Consider the following 14,809-nt stretch of genomic DNA (forward strand, 5'->3'; position numbering starts at 1 on the left):
AGCCCACCCAGCCTCCCCACAGGACCCAGCGCTCCACAGCCACAGCATGGAGCATCCTCATCTCACCTAGGACCTTGCTGTATCTTGCACCCCTCAGGGCAGAAGCTCCCAGGCTGGGCAGGATTCCCCTGCTGCAGCTTTTTAAAGCTCTGACCCTCAGCTGCAGGTGATGATGTTGATCCCCAGCCCAGCAGCCCCAGCTCTGCCCCTTTTACCCAAGGCAGTGCCAAAGCCGCGTCCCCTTGCCGTGCCACAGACAGAGCACAGACCCACAGAGGTTTTGTTTAAAGAGCTTTATTAGCTGCAGCAGATCTGATGGTGGCAGGCTGGGGAGCAGCAGGGGAGCAGCGCCCGGCAGTGGGCGGGGAGGCTGGGACCCCCCTGTCCCTCCCCACAGCTCCATCCCCAGTGGCTGTGGTCACCCGTGGGGGCAGCAGGGACGGGCTCTGCTGTTTGCACTGTGACACGAGAGCCCGTGGGCCAGACCCTGCCCGGGGCCATGTGGTGCTGTGGCCTGGGAGGGAGGGAAGGATGCTGGACCGAGAGGGGGCCAAGAGCCTGGCACGGGCAGCGGGATGGGGCCAGGGTGGACGGGTCTGGCGGAGGAGCGCCCCATCCTCTGTGAAATTCCAGGGGAGGAGGAGTGATGGGTGCAAGGGGTCAGCACACCTCCCCAAGCACACAGGGAGCATGGGCAGCTGCCTGGCTGAGCGATGGCCGAGCGTGCCGGGAGGATGCCAGGAACGTGCCGTACCGTCCTTCCTCTGCTGAGCTCAGGCCTTGCCGTGCTGGGGGCTGCAGGGCAGGCGGGGGCAGGGCAGGGCGGGGGGATACACACGGGCTGTGGGATGGAGGCTGGAACTTAGACACGCACTGTGGGGCTGGAACCGAGCAACTAAACGGGGCAACCTACAGGAACAGGCGGCTGGGTCTGCGAAGCACAGGGGAGGGGAGGAGAGGGCGGGGAGGGTCCGCGCTGGGCACAGAGCGGGGACACAGCACAGCCCGCGGCACCACGGTGGCAGCAGAAGGCCGGGGACACGGGGACTAGCAGGGCGGGCACACGGCCTGGCCCCAGGCACAGCCCCAGCGACGCACCCGTGGCACTGACAGCTCCGGCTCCCGCACCACACCGAGCCCGGCACCGCTGCGCCCCGCGCTGGGGACAAACCCGCGGCGCCCTGCGGGAGAGGGGGATGCTGAGGGGTGCTGGACAGGACGGGGTGGTGGGGCCAGTCTCTGGCAGGGGGTGCGGGACCCTTGGTGGCTCCGCTGAGTCCGGGGAGGAGGGGACTCCCCCCGCGCCGCCCCCCTACAGCACACAGGAGGTGTCTGCCGAGCGCTTCTTCAGCTCCCTCCCGGCTTTGTGGTGGTGGTGGTGATGGTGTGCGTGGGCTGAGGCCGGCGCGGCCAGCTCTGCCAGCGGGGCCTCCCGCAGCTCGGTGTCCTGGGGGTGCCCCGGGCCCCCCGCTGCCTCCACCCGCAGGTACGCCTTCACCTTGTGGTGCCGTGCCTTGCCGTCGCTCGAGTCGATCACCCGGCACTCGTAGGTCCCCTCGTCCTCCAGCTTCACTCGCGACAGCCGCAGCTTGTGGGAGATGTTGCTGCCGACCACCTTCACCACCTGCATGGGGGCAGACGGGCGGTCAGGGGGCCCCCAGCACTTCCAGTGCCCCCCAGACACCGGGTCAGTGCCCACCCGAGCGTGTGCCAGCCTTGTGCTGGGGAGGACACAGTAAAGGTTGCTGAAGTTGGTGCGGGGGGACCTGGCCCCAGCCTGGACCTGCAGGATGATGGAAGCCCTGGCTCGCACCCGGCCACGCAGGGCTCAGAGATCGATGCGGAACCACGCTGGCTAATTAGCTTTTCTACCAAATTGATTCGCTCTCAGTATTTATCACCCAATGAAATTTAAGACTTACTCACTAGCCAGAGCCGCGGCTGCTCTGGGCTGGGTCAATAAATCAGATTTATAACCCACCCCGAGGCCCCTGGCTCTGTTCCCTATAATCACATTGCATGGCAAAGGCCGTTTTTCTACTCGCCGCTGCATTTGTTAGCTGAGGACTTTATGGTGTTTGGAAATGGGCTGGAGAGGGGCAAAATCCACCCCAAACAGCACAGGAGGCAGCGTGGGGACCAGGACCCCTCAATGGCCCTTCAGCCCCTCACTGTGGGGGCATCCAGTGCTGGAACATGATGACACCTGCCCAGATGTGCACATACAAACACACATGAGCACACTCAAGCTGCTGCATTCAGCTGCCCTGCACACTGTGAGCTGCTGAGAGGCAGCTGCTGCTACAGGTCACAGCCAGGGCCACCCCAAACAGCATCTCAGGGCTGCCCAGTGGCCATGTGCAGTCCCAGTCCTGCATTGCTGGAAATGGGGGTCTAGGGGGAGACAGGTCAAGGGACAGGAGCTGCCAGGTGTGCAAGTGTGCCCAGATGCTGAGACTATCATGGAAAAAGAGCTTCAAAAAAACCTCTTCATCAGGAGAGCCAGAAGTTACTGAAATTAATGGCTGGGAAATTTAGAACTAATAAAATAAAACCCCAATTTGCTGGTGCCACCAGTGGCCATAGAGCAGCTACCCAGCAGGTCACTGAGCCTCAGGAGGGAAGATCTTGTGACTGGCCATAACTCCTGTGGCTCTGCCAGCACAGGCAGGGCAGCCTCAGTCCTCACTGCCCATGGGAATGGGGCAGAGCCCCAGGCACGGCCTGGATGGGCAGATTTGCTGTGCCCAGCCCCAGCTCAGCCCTGTGCTCTGTGCTGTTGGATTCAAAGGGGGAAAAAAAATAAACCCAGACCCCTCATGTTTCACTTCTCTTCATCCCTGCAAAGCATCTCCAGCACCAGGTGTGCTTGGTGGATAACACATGGCCAAGGGGTGCCTGGCACGGTGGCTCCTCCTTGGGATTTACATCCCCCCCTCACTGTTTGACTCTACTGTTTGTTCCCAGTCACCTGCTGTTATGGCTGTACCTCAAGTTCCATCAGAACCGCCCATGCTCATTTACCTCCTCCATTCCATAAACACTTAATGATCAAGGACATTTGAAATAACAACAAACAAAAGAGGTTTGTAGCTCCAGCCTCTCCCTGCTGGCAGGATCTGGAGGAGGCAGCAGAGACCTCGAATGATTCAAAATAAATCCTGGTTACACTTGCACACCCATCAATTCCATCCCAGCGTGCAATTAACTGCCTAATTATGCTGAAACATGCACGGGTTGAGCTGGGAGGAAGTGCTGGCCCCAGGATGGCTCCATGCACCCTCTGTAGCCCCTCCTGCCCCTGGAGCAGGGCTCAGGTGGGATGCAGGGAGCAGCAGCACCCGAGCTCAGAAGACAGGGTCTGGCAGAGCCCAGCCTCTGGCTGCTCCAGCAGCAGTCCTGGAACTTTGCTGCTTGTGGGGCAGGGAGCCACAGCACCGTGGTGAGCAACAGGCCCTGGAGGAACCTGCTTAGGTTTGGATATGGGTTGTGGGTGTCAATTAATTAAAGGAGACATGACCCCTGGAGGAGGATTCACTACCATCAAGATAATCATGCACTGATCCTGCAGATGGGTGCTGAAAGGTGATTCTCTCCCTTGAGAAGGATTCCCCAGGGATGAGAGACAGACCCTGGGTGTGGGGAGCACCCATCTGAGAAGCCACAGGTGCCTGATCAACCTCATCCCCCCTTGTTCACTCCATGAAGGAAAAATGAAGGTGCCAGGAGATGGTGGGAAGCTTTCCAGCACAGCTCTATGTCTGTGGCACCCCCAAATGCAGAGCTCCCCAAGGCAGGGAGAGTCAGGGGAGCACACACCTGGCAGCAGAAGGCCAAGAGTGTTTTATTTTACTGATTAGTGGCTCCTCATTCTGCTCACATGAGCCTAAATGGCTTTGGGTTGCTAATCCGCTGAGTCAATCGGATTATTTTATCCCTGGCATTAATGTGTCACTCAGATGCTGGATGAGGCTCAGGGTCCAGGCTGTGCCTCTCGGTGCCAGGGAGAGCAGGGCAGCCACCCCTCATCCCAGTCACCCCCAGGAGTGAGCCAAGGCAGATCCAGTTCTCCCACCCTGGTGTTCCCAGCCTACGGCACTGGGACCAGTGGAATGTCCAGGTGAGCCCTCAAGTGCACCCCGACAAGAACCGTCACCCAAACTCACACTGATTTTTGTCGCCTCTTTCCCGGGCTCCTCTGGTGGTGATGATTTCAGCTGTGGAAAAAGCAAGGAAGGGGGAGACCAGAGAGAGAAGAGAAATGGTCAGCCCAGTCCACCAGACCCCTTCCCACTCCAGGATGGCTGCCCCAAGCAAGATGGAAGAGGGAAAAGGGGGAAGAGAGAAAAGACTGCACAGCTCCAGCAAACTCAGGCACCCAGGGCAGGTGAAGCCACACTGGGCACCCGGGATGGAAGGAACCAGCAGCAGCACAGCAGCCAGGGAGCATGGGGTGCTTACTCACAGGTCCCACTGCATCTCAGCTCCAGGTGCTCCCCGCGATCCGGGAGTGGGGATGGAGCCCTGATCACTGTGGCACTGTCTCTGGAACTCTGTCCCCATCACCGCCAGCACCTGCCCCATTGCCACCAATCTTCCCCTCCAGCAGTCACTGGCTGTGCACTCCCAGTGCCTCCAACACCCTTGACCCTGTTCACCCTTGACCCCTGGCAGCACTCCCCCCCATCCTGGCAGCATTGCCCTGAGGCTTCTCTATTTATGGCAACACCAGCAGCAGCCCTGCCAAAGACACTACAATAAAGGCTCATTAAAATCCCCAAAGCTGTTTCCCATTCTTTGGCCCTTATCTCTGTGTGAACAGAGAGAGAAATAAAGAGAGGCTGTTTGCTGGACCAATACACAGGGAAACAGGGGATGAGGGAGGGATGGAGGGTGCAGGGCCAGGAGGGATAAGCTGGTGATGAGATAGGCAAAGGCACAAGCAGAAAAACAAGCCTCAGCCTGGGATGGGTCCTGGCAATGGGCCAGGCACCCCCTCGGCTGGGAAGGGCAGCCAGGACAGCCCAGCCCCACTGGCCCAGAGCATCCTCAGTGCAGCTGGAGGCTGAGCAGCCCATGCAGACAGTTAATTGCACCACAGGACCCCCAGCTGGTCTCTGTCAGAGCAGAGGGTGAAGCCCTGCTCTGCAGGTCTGGTCAGCATCGGTGATGCTGCTGCGGGTTGGGGTCCCCCACCAAAACCCAAGAGAGGCTGCAAACAAAGCCCTTCCCATGGCTGCCTGAGGGGCTCTGCCGTGGAGGAGGAGGATAAGGGGCATTACCTGACTGGAAGCCCATGTCTGTTTGTCCGTCCAGTCCTTGTGATTGCGGACGTACCACCACTGGATCTCAAGGGAGTAGGAGGGGGAGCCGCTGCCGCGGAAGGAACACGCCATCTCCACATCCTCACCCGCCTGCGCCGTCATGTCGTGGGGGATCTCAGTGAAAAGAGCTGCTGGAGACAGAGCGAGGGCTGAGGGTGCCTGCGGGACACAGCACTGTCCCAGTGAAGGACAATGCTCTGGCCACACAGGCAGAGTCACCAGGAGAGCCTGGATCCTTCCCTGGCCAAACAGACACAGCCCCTATGGCAGAGCAGACATGTCCCTGACATCCCCAGCTTTCTCCTCCCCACCGCAGCAGAGCTGCCAGGTACTTTGCAAAGAGTAGTGAGGTGAAAGGGAGGCCTGTGGCCCCCTGCTCCCACAGCATCCCTCAGACCTCTGCTCCAGAACGAGTGCGGGACCTGCCACACCTCTGAGGTGAAGGAAATAAATCGACCGTGATCGCGTCTCACTCAGATCAGGACATAACTGAAAAACAAATTCTCACTTAATGCGGCCCCAAACAGGCTCCCACACGCCATATGGTTCGCTTTCCTCGCTCAAAACAAATATTGTTCAGACATGTAATTAGAATTCTTTTCATCTCCTTTGGAGAGACTGTTGTTCCTCCGTACAGGCGGCCCCAGCGTGCAGGGCACTGGCAAATGCTGCTGCCACAATCCGTGCAGTGGCTTCTCCGTGGCAGGCATGGGGACAGGGCTGCCGGCCCCCTGCACACCCCGGGCACTGCTTCCCTCCCTGTGCCTCCTGTCTTCACTCACCGCCTCCTGCTGCCGGCACTGCGGGCTCACAGCCACAGTGCAGGTCCCATCGGAGCCACCGGGGCCCTCTGGGACACACAGCCTGTCGGGAGCAACACTCTCTCCAGCCCTGATCCCTCTGAAAACCAATTATTACCAGCCCAGACAAAAAGTTAATACCTCTAATATCTCCCTGTCCCTCTGGACGCATGGAAATCCCATCCACTTATCGCTTTCCTTTAATCCATCTCGGCAGGGAGCAGAGGAAAATTCCCAGCACCGGGGTTTACCAAGGCGGGGTGTCCTGGTGTTCCCAATGCTGTTCCCACATCCCAGTCACCCAGAACCCGGCACCAGCAGCCACATGGAATCTGTGCCGGGGAGTGGAGGGAACCCCAGGCAGGGGAGCAGCTCTGGTGACCGAGGGCTGTGGGAGGGGCAGGGGGTTCTTCTTGGCACACAACAAAGGGTTCCTCTGTGCCCCAAGCCACGGTGATGCTGAGGCTGTTATGTCCAACCATTAATGAGCACTCACGCACCCATTCCCTGACTGCAGCCAGGATCAGGCTCTTGCCCCACAGAATTCCTGCTGGCAGGAGCCATGGCCAAAGCCAGGGGGTCTCAGCAGAGCCTGCACCAGCCCCCAGACACCACAGTTCCAGCAGTGCAGGGGCAGGGGGATGGCCTGAGGGCTCCAGCCAGGTCCAAATTACTGGGAAGGCAATTAAAATCTGCTCCCACGGACGGGAATTTGGCAGATAAGCTGAGAAAAGGCTGGATTGAATCAAGAGCCTTCTTTCTTTCCGATTTTAATTGGGAAGCGTATGTATTAATTAACCCCGGAGCTTGGCCACCTCCAAGCACATCCAGAGGAGCAAAGATCCTGCAGATGGATACCCAAGGCCGTCACCTTTGCTGGGGACACATGTCTTTCAGATATGTCCTCCAGCAGCACAGTGTTCCCTCCTTGATGGATGCTGTGGATCCCAGCGCCTCCTGGACAGAGGTGACCCTGCACCCCCAGCCCTGCCCCTCACAGGGACACGAGGGGGATCAGGGACCCCCCAGGTAGCCCCCAGGCTGGGCATAGACCCTGCACTGGACACTGCTCCTGCGAACACTGGACAAGCCACCAACTCTGGCCAGTGCCCTGCTCCTCCAGCGTCGCGGTCCCCTGCCCACCCCAGCCCCGTCCCTCTCCCCCCACTGGCATTGGAGCTGCATCCCCACAGCGAGAGGGAGGCAAGGGCCGTCGGGGGCCCCTGCTCCGTGTGCTTTATGGGCTGCTACCTGTCATAAACTGAGAACACCAGGATCAATAAATCTTCCAGGAAATAAAAATCAGGGGAAATAAAATGAACTCAATGGGGAAACACAGATAAACAGAATTGAAAACGCCTGCTGGGACAGCTTGGTGCTCTCATAAACCAGAGACAGACGGGCTGCAGGCTCCCTCCCTGCAGTGGGCATCACCTTGGTCACGCTCTGCATGGGGAGGGGGCTGTGCTGGGGCAAGAGCATGTCGTGCATTGCCCCGAGTCCCTGGATATGACCACAGATCCCTGCTCCGTCCCCCTGCCTCGTCCATAGCCCCATGCAGCACACAGAGAAAGCCGTGCAGCTCCCAGGAGCTTCTCCAGGGCTCTATCTGCCATCCCATAGCTGTGCCAGCTTCCCACCACAGCCCCCACAAGGCACCAAGGACAACACCAGAGCAGCGTCACGGGCACAAACTCAGGCTAATTGTTGAGTAAAGATGTACCGGAGGACAATGAAATATGCATTGGACATTTGCAAACGCCTGTTAATCACCCGGTAAGAGCAGGTTCCTGCTCCAGGAGGGATTTTTTCCCTAAGCCGGGAGTCAGAAGCCTTTTTCTGTGTCCAATGGAACGGGAACCCCTCACTGGAGCTGCAGCCGGGCTGGTGGGGTGACAAGTGCCAAGCAGGCGGTGGGGCTGGGGCTGGCTCCGTCCCACGCTGGGCAGGGACAGGGGTTGAGGGAGCTGAAATGTCCATCCAGACCCTGCCCTGCATCCCGGGTGTGGGGCCGGCTCTGACCTGCTGGGTTTATGCTGCACCGCTGCAGGAAAAACAAATGCATCCAACAGAATCCACCACCACTGACACTCTCCCCAGGCACCCACAACTCCTCCGGAACCACTCCCTCCCCAGACATCCATGACCCCTCCAGCACCCTCCGCTTCCCAGGAACCCACGGCTGCTGCAGCTGATGGATTGCGACAGCCCCGGCTCCAGGAGCACCAAGTCCTCCTGAGGCACCCGAGACCCATCCCGAAACACGGGCAGGGCAGGGACACCAGAGACAGACCTTCCTGGGCAAGCCCCCCAAGAGCCATCCCGGGGGATCAGGAGGCACAGAAGGCACCCTCCGGATGGATCCAGAAGAGACCTGGGCACTATCCCAGTGCCTGTGTGACCCACACTGTTCCATCACGGGACACCGGATCCGCCAGAGGCTGCTACACAGGTCGGGCTGCAGCCTCCCCTCCCCTCCGCTCGCCTCCCTTCCCACTACCAGCTGTGGATGCGTCTCCTCCTGACAAGCTGCGAGCAGGGATGCTGACCCCGGGGCGCTGCGAACACATCGCGGTGCGAACCGCTGCATAAACACGGCGTGACGCCCGCGCACTGCTGGGAGAGGGCAGGAGGCTCCGGCCCCGGGCGCTGAGCGGCCAGAGAACCTTGGCGGTGAGCGCTGCTCTCCTCCAGCCATCTCCCTTCCCACGAGACGCGTCTGGAGCGCTGCGGCCGCGCCTGGGGCCGGGAGGCTCCCACCACACGCTGGGGATGGCAGCGCCACTGCTCTGCCCCTCTTTACTGTCATATGAGCAGCAGAAGGAGGTCAGATTTGCAGCATGTGAATTAAAACCAAAAAAACCCAAACCTAACTCAGTGACTGTGATCAGGCCAGCACTCACCTCATCAGAGAGCTGGAATTAACCTTGAGAACTGCAGGTATTTCCAACAGTGCCCCATCGTGTTGGGCTGCCCCAGCTCTTGCCCCCAGTGCTTCCCACTCCCATAATGTTTAACTCCTTCAGCAAGAGAGAGGTGAGTCAGTGGTGAGTCTCTTCAGTCCGACCCCGGCTACACGAAGGTTGCCCATACAAAGGGACTTGCTGCTCCCATCTGGTTCCTGGGGATTCGCAGTTCTCAGAACATTCCCTCCCAAGAGCTGCTGTTTGATAGTATAAGTAGCAAAGCCCTAAAATGGCCTTTTTTTGACAGCTCCCAGTGGGGCTCCAGCAGTGTGTGCAAGCCAGCGTGCAGCCACCACTCGCCCTGGTGCTGCTCTCTGCCAGGGGATAGTTCCCAGCATCCAGGGGAGGATTCTCAGCCGGAATCATTCAGCAGGAATGGGATGGGGCAGACAGGTTCACCCCCCTGGTCTCAGCACCTAAAACACGAGTCACTGGCAGCCGCTGCCGAGAGCTGCCCTCACCATGAGTGTGGCGCTCATGGACACGGCACACTCCTGCCCGGCTCTGCCCACCCTATCACTGCTGAGCTCATCCCAGCCCAGCTTCACACGGAGCACACGATCCAAGCCATCAATGCACCCGCCACAGCCGAGCTCGGCCAACATCCCCGGTGCTCAGTCGGGCACCCACAGTAGACAGAGCCTTGGGGAGGGGGCAGCCAGGCAGGAAAGAGCCCTCCTGGAGGGGAAACAGCCATGGAAAGAGGAGCTCGGAGAGAAACAGAGCTGCTGAGGATAGGGCCAGGAAGGGCTGTCTGTCAAGAGGTGCACAAGTCCCACTCACACCGTGAACCAAAATCCCAGAGGAGCCGTGCAGCGCAGAGGTCCCATCCGGCCCCCGGAGGAAGGAGGCAGCAGTGCAGAGCCTCCAGCTCCCTGGCCCACTCCAGGTCCTCACTCCAGCCCTGCCGTGCTACCCTCAGCTCCCAGACTGCGTGCAGCCCTGCCGGCTGTTGGTTGATTCCTGCCTCGCTCACAGGGAACGTTATGATTAAAATTAGCTGTCACTGTCCTAACGTAATAATTCCCGGCGTCTGGTCCGTCGTCTGTCAGCCGCTTCAAGGGAAGAGAAAGCCCAGACGTTTGATGAGGAGAGGTGTCAGATGTAATTGCACTGAATGACTGCACGAACAGCAGCAGGAAAAACATCGCATGGAGAATTCCCACCAGGAAGTGTGAAAAAATTCCGGCAGAATGCAAAGTGTTTATGAAAGTAATTGATAGAATAATCACCGGGGTGTGCAGGAACGGAGCAGGGCAGCGCCCTGGGGAGCCGGGGCACCGCTGCCTCCAGCCTCCAGCCGCGGCTCTGCTGAGGCGAGGCGAGATCGCCCTGTACACACACCGGGAAGAAGCCGGGCAGCTCCTCCTCACGGCACGGCTCCCCTGCCCCGCTCCAGAGGCAGCAGGCTGGGAAGACGGCTGGAGCTTCCCAACCAGCGCATGAAAAAGCCGATGGCAGCAGCCCAGCGTGCACAGGCTGCAATGGGGGGCATGAATAATTGAAGGCACCAGCGAGAGGAGAGGAGAGGAGAGGAGAGGAGAGGAGAGGAGAGGAGAGGAGAGGAGAGGAGAGGAGAGGAGAGGAGAGGAGAGGAGAGGAGAGGAGAGGAGAGGAGAGGAGAGGAGAGGAGAGGAGAGGAGAGGAGAGGAGAGGAGAGGAGAGGAGAGGAGAGGAGAGGAGAGGAGAGGAGAGGAGAGGAGAGGAGAGGAGAGGAGAGGAGAGGAGAGGAGAGGAGAGGAGAGGAGAGGAGAGGAGAGGAGAGGAGAGGAGAGGAGAGGAGAGGAGAGGAGAGGAGAGGAGAGGCAGCACTGTGGGTAGGGAAGGGATGGTGGGAAGAATCCTGCGGCTCAGATGCTCTCACGGGGCAGTTAGAGCCCAACCTGGCTCCATCCTTGCCAAAGGCAGAGCCTTTGCTGCGGGAGCAGGTAAAGGACTTTCTTTGATTGTGACTTTTCCGTCCCCAGAGCCGTGGCTGCCCTGCGAGCAGAGCCTCGCTGCCCACGGTGGGGCGGCAGGATGGGGGACCCGCCCGCACCCCAGGGATGCTCACGGCCGCTCGCCTATGCCTGCGGGGCACACGCTGCTCCCGGTCAATTCCCTCGCTCCTTCCGACGGGGACAAATTAAAAGGAAGAGCGAAAGTACTCCGGGGCTGTGCCAGAGCCTCGCGGTGCCGTGGAGGTTCCTCCAGGCCTCCAGCACCGGGCAGAGATGGCGGCGAGCTCCGGGCACTGCCTGCTGCGGGCAGAGCCCGGCAGGACCTGCCCGTGCCCGCCGGCCACAGCCGAACCCATCCCGCCGGCCACAGCCTCTCTCCCGCTCCACGTCTCCAACCTGCTGGACTCTCGTGGTGTGGAGGGAAAGCTGCACCAGCCAGTAATGAAATGATCAGTCTCCGATCTGCTAAACAGCGATTTATACAGGTCTTCAGCACACACAGCTTTTATCAAATTGGTATTCACCTACTGAACACAAATGGCTTATTATACATGACCCACTTATTCACTGCTTTTCAGTATCGTTAATAAAGGTTTCTGTTGTGATTAAGTGAGTTGCTGCAGAACTGCTCGAGTAGCGAGCTGTAATGTGGCTCCAAAGTGCACTCGCCCTCCCAGAATATTTCATCTCCTTGGCTCCCCGTTCCCTCACAGCGACCATTTCACTATTTATTTGCCTATTGCTGAATTTCTGAGGGGAGCAGTGGTGGCTAATGGAGGTTCTTCACCCACCTTTCCGTCTGGCATGCCAGCCTGGCAGGTCTGGAAACTCTCCTGCTGTGAGCTCCCAATGCAGAGGCTGATCACCCCTCCCTGGGCAGGCAGGTAGCTGCCAGCCCACGCACTGCTGCGGGACACCACAAACTGCGGGACACCTCGCACCTTCCACCCTGGCATGGCCCGAGGCCGTGTGTGCCTGGAGGCTCCTCGGGGCAGAGAGTGGAGGCCCCGGAACTGGGCGGGGGAAGAGCTGGGACCCGGGCACCCGGCATGTCCCCGTGGTCATTCCTCTGGTTAAGACCGAACGTGCCCGTGTCACTCCACAGAGAACGAGGAGGGTCTCAGCAGCCTCCTCCGAGTGGGCTTGGTCCCCCGTCACCTTCTGGGTACCCACGAGGGAGCTGCCCCTACGCCAGGTTCCCCACCGGAGGGTGCAGGATGCAGGAAGAGGTTCCCTTCCCCAACCCCGGGGGATCCCAGCGGGCTCTGCAGCACCGACCCGCCGAACCACCGTGCACCGGAGGGAGCGGAAGAGCGGGGGGCGGCGGGGGAGCCCCGCTGCCGGGGAGTGGGGCACCGCACGGCGGCACCGGGACGCACCGGGAGCTTCACAGACGCGGGGTGCGGGTGGTGGTGGCGACGCCGTGAGACACACGGAGACGGGGCGCGGACGGCGGCGGGCACCGGGAGGCGCACCGGGAGGTTCACGGACACCGGGTGCGGGTGGCTGCAGGCACCGGGACGCACCGTGCAGAGCCCCCGACTCGGAAGCCCGGCGGCGAAGGCAGAGGCCGTCCCCGGGCACCGGAGACGGGAGCGGCGGAGCCCAACCCCAGCTCGACCCGGCTGCCTCCGTTCCTCGAGCCGCCGACGCGACGGACCGCGACACGGGGCTGCCCTCGGCGGCGGAGCTCGGCAGGGACCCCCGATCCCCCGCACCCGTCCCGCTGCCCGGGCAGGAGCCGCCCCGACCCGCCGCCAGCCCCGCCGGACACCGAGCCCCGGGAGCTCCCGCCGCTCAGCCGCCCCCTTCCCGAGCCCCGGCCGCCGCCTCACCGCTGCCCGCCGCCGGGGCGTCCCACGGGGGGTGCCGGGAGGCGGCGCCGAGCTGCAGGTAGAGCCCCAGGTAGTGGAAAATCCCCAGGGCCAGAGCCAGGGCGCCCATCTTGCCGCGGGCGCGTCCGTCCCGGGGGCGGCGGCGCCGCCGGGCCGAGCCCTGTCCCCGGGGCTGCGCCGCGGTCCCGGCGCCGCCGCGCTGCGGAGCTCTTCCCCCGCGCGGAGGGCGCTGCGCGCCGAGGCGGTGCCGCGGCTCGCCCGGAGCCTCCCCCGCCCGGCGGAGGGATCCCGGCCCGCGCGCACCCCCAAGTTTTTTTCCCACGGTTCATTCTTAAACTGCGCGGGGCGGGGCAGGACCCGCCGCGCCCACAGGGACCCCCGGTACCGCCAGGACCCCCCGGTACTGCCCTGCCGGGACCCCCGGTACGCCCCGGTACTGCTCCGCCGGGACCCCCGGTACCGCTGGGACCCCCCCGGTACTGCTCCGCCGGGACCCCCGGTACCGCCGGAACCCTCCCTGTGCTGCCCCGCAGGGACCCCCGGTATCCCCCCAGTACTGCGCCGCCGGGACACCCGGTACCGCAGCACCGGGACACCCCCGGTACTGCCCCGCACCTCCGGGACCCCTCGGCACCGCCAGCATTCCTCGCACCGCCTCATCCGGACCCCTCCTCCGCACTGCCGGGACCCACCGGCACCGCCGCCACCCCCGGGGCCCCCGTCCCACCAGGGACCTCCACCACGCCTCGCTGGGACCCCTCTGGCACCGCCAGAGCCCCGCGGCTCCCACAGGTCCCACACAGGGAAAGGTTTCTCCCTGGCATCCCCGGTCCCCACTCCCCGCGGGGCACCGCCGGTATCGGCGGGGGTTCAGCACCCAGGACAGCGCCCGGCGCAGAGCGCGGCTCCGCCCGACCGGCACGGTCTGGCACGGCCTGGCACGGCACAGTCTGGTACAGCACAGCCCGGTCTGGTACAGCCCGATCTGGCACGTCCCGGTCTGGTACAGCCCGGTCTGGCACGGCCCAGTGCGATCCAGTTCATCTCAGCGCTGCCCCAGCGTCTGCAGATGCCAGTGCCCGGCGGGTGCAGTATCCGGTGCTCTGGCTTCACCGCAAGTGCCAGGGCCCATCTGGGGTTCGAGAGGTTTTGGAAACGCTACAGGAAGAGCAAGGACACACGTCCCCACGTGTATCCTGATCACTGTCCCAGACTGTGCAAGATTTGTCTCAAAATGGAAAACCTACAGCTGGGGTGGGTTGCAAGCTCACATGCACCCTCAGAGACTGGCTAGAGTGCAGCCAGTGGCACCAGAGAGAGCTGGAACAGTCACCGTGCTCCTGCCACGAGCAGGATTCCACAGAACCAGTAGGGTCCTGATATCCCTTTGGGTGCATAAATCCTGAGGCCAAACCCACCAACAGCACCAACACTTCCAGACCTCACAGCAGGTCACAACCACAGCACCAGCACTCGTGCAATTCATACACCTCTTCTGAAAAGCCTAAAAGTCGCCAAGGGGCCCAGTGGTGCCATATCCCTTTCCTAAACACTGGCCTCAGCACCAGGGGAGGCACAGAGAAGGCATCACTCACACAAGAGTATCTGTATGCAACAGAGCAATCAAAAGGATATTATTTGCTCTCTAGATAAACAGAAAAAATCAGATTATTTCAGGTGTTTTCTGCCATGAGATGACAGATGTTGGCTGCAAAGAGATTCTTTAAATTGGATTTGAAAATACTGACTGTATTTCCTCAGCCTTCCCTTGGCAGGCCTCCAGAAGGAGTGGGGATATTCTTCCCATTCCCGTCCAGCAAGGCAGGTCCCTGGCCAGAAGCTTGCTGCCTTGTACCTGCGTTACTAATCAATAATTAAAAAAAAAAAAAAAAAAAAAGTTGTGCCTGCTGCAGCATTTGCTGCATGCCAGAATAAAGCCTGGCT

The 14,809-nt window shown here is 61.1% G+C and overlaps 1 protein-coding gene across 2 annotated transcripts; it reads right to left on the reverse strand.

The window, feature by feature from the left end:
- Positions 1-278: 278 nt before the first annotated feature.
- VSTM2L (V-set and transmembrane domain containing 2 like) lies at positions 279-13,080 on the reverse strand. Of its 2 annotated transcripts, none has more exons than XM_056507093.1 (4): positions 12,866-13,080; positions 5,283-5,452; positions 4,167-4,217; positions 279-1,624 (listed from the first exon to the last, which is right to left on the reverse strand). In XM_056507093.1, the coding sequence occupies exons 1-4, from the start codon at positions 12,972-12,974 to the stop codon at positions 1,313-1,315; spliced, it is 642 nt and encodes a 213-aa protein (XP_056363068.1). In that variant the 5' UTR covers positions 12,975-13,080; the 3' UTR covers positions 279-1,312. The 2 variants fall into 2 exon arrangements, with proteins under 2 accessions (XP_056363068.1, XP_056363067.1); XM_056507092.1 differs by having other exon boundaries at positions 5,283-5,455.
- Positions 13,081-14,809: the final 1,729 nt, after the last annotated feature.

The sequence above is a fragment of the Oenanthe melanoleuca genome, chromosome 20 (genome assembly GCF_029582105.1).
Source record: "Oenanthe melanoleuca isolate GR-GAL-2019-014 chromosome 20, OMel1.0, whole genome shotgun sequence".
Lineage (NCBI taxonomy): Eukaryota > Metazoa > Chordata > Aves > Passeriformes > Muscicapidae > Oenanthe > Oenanthe melanoleuca.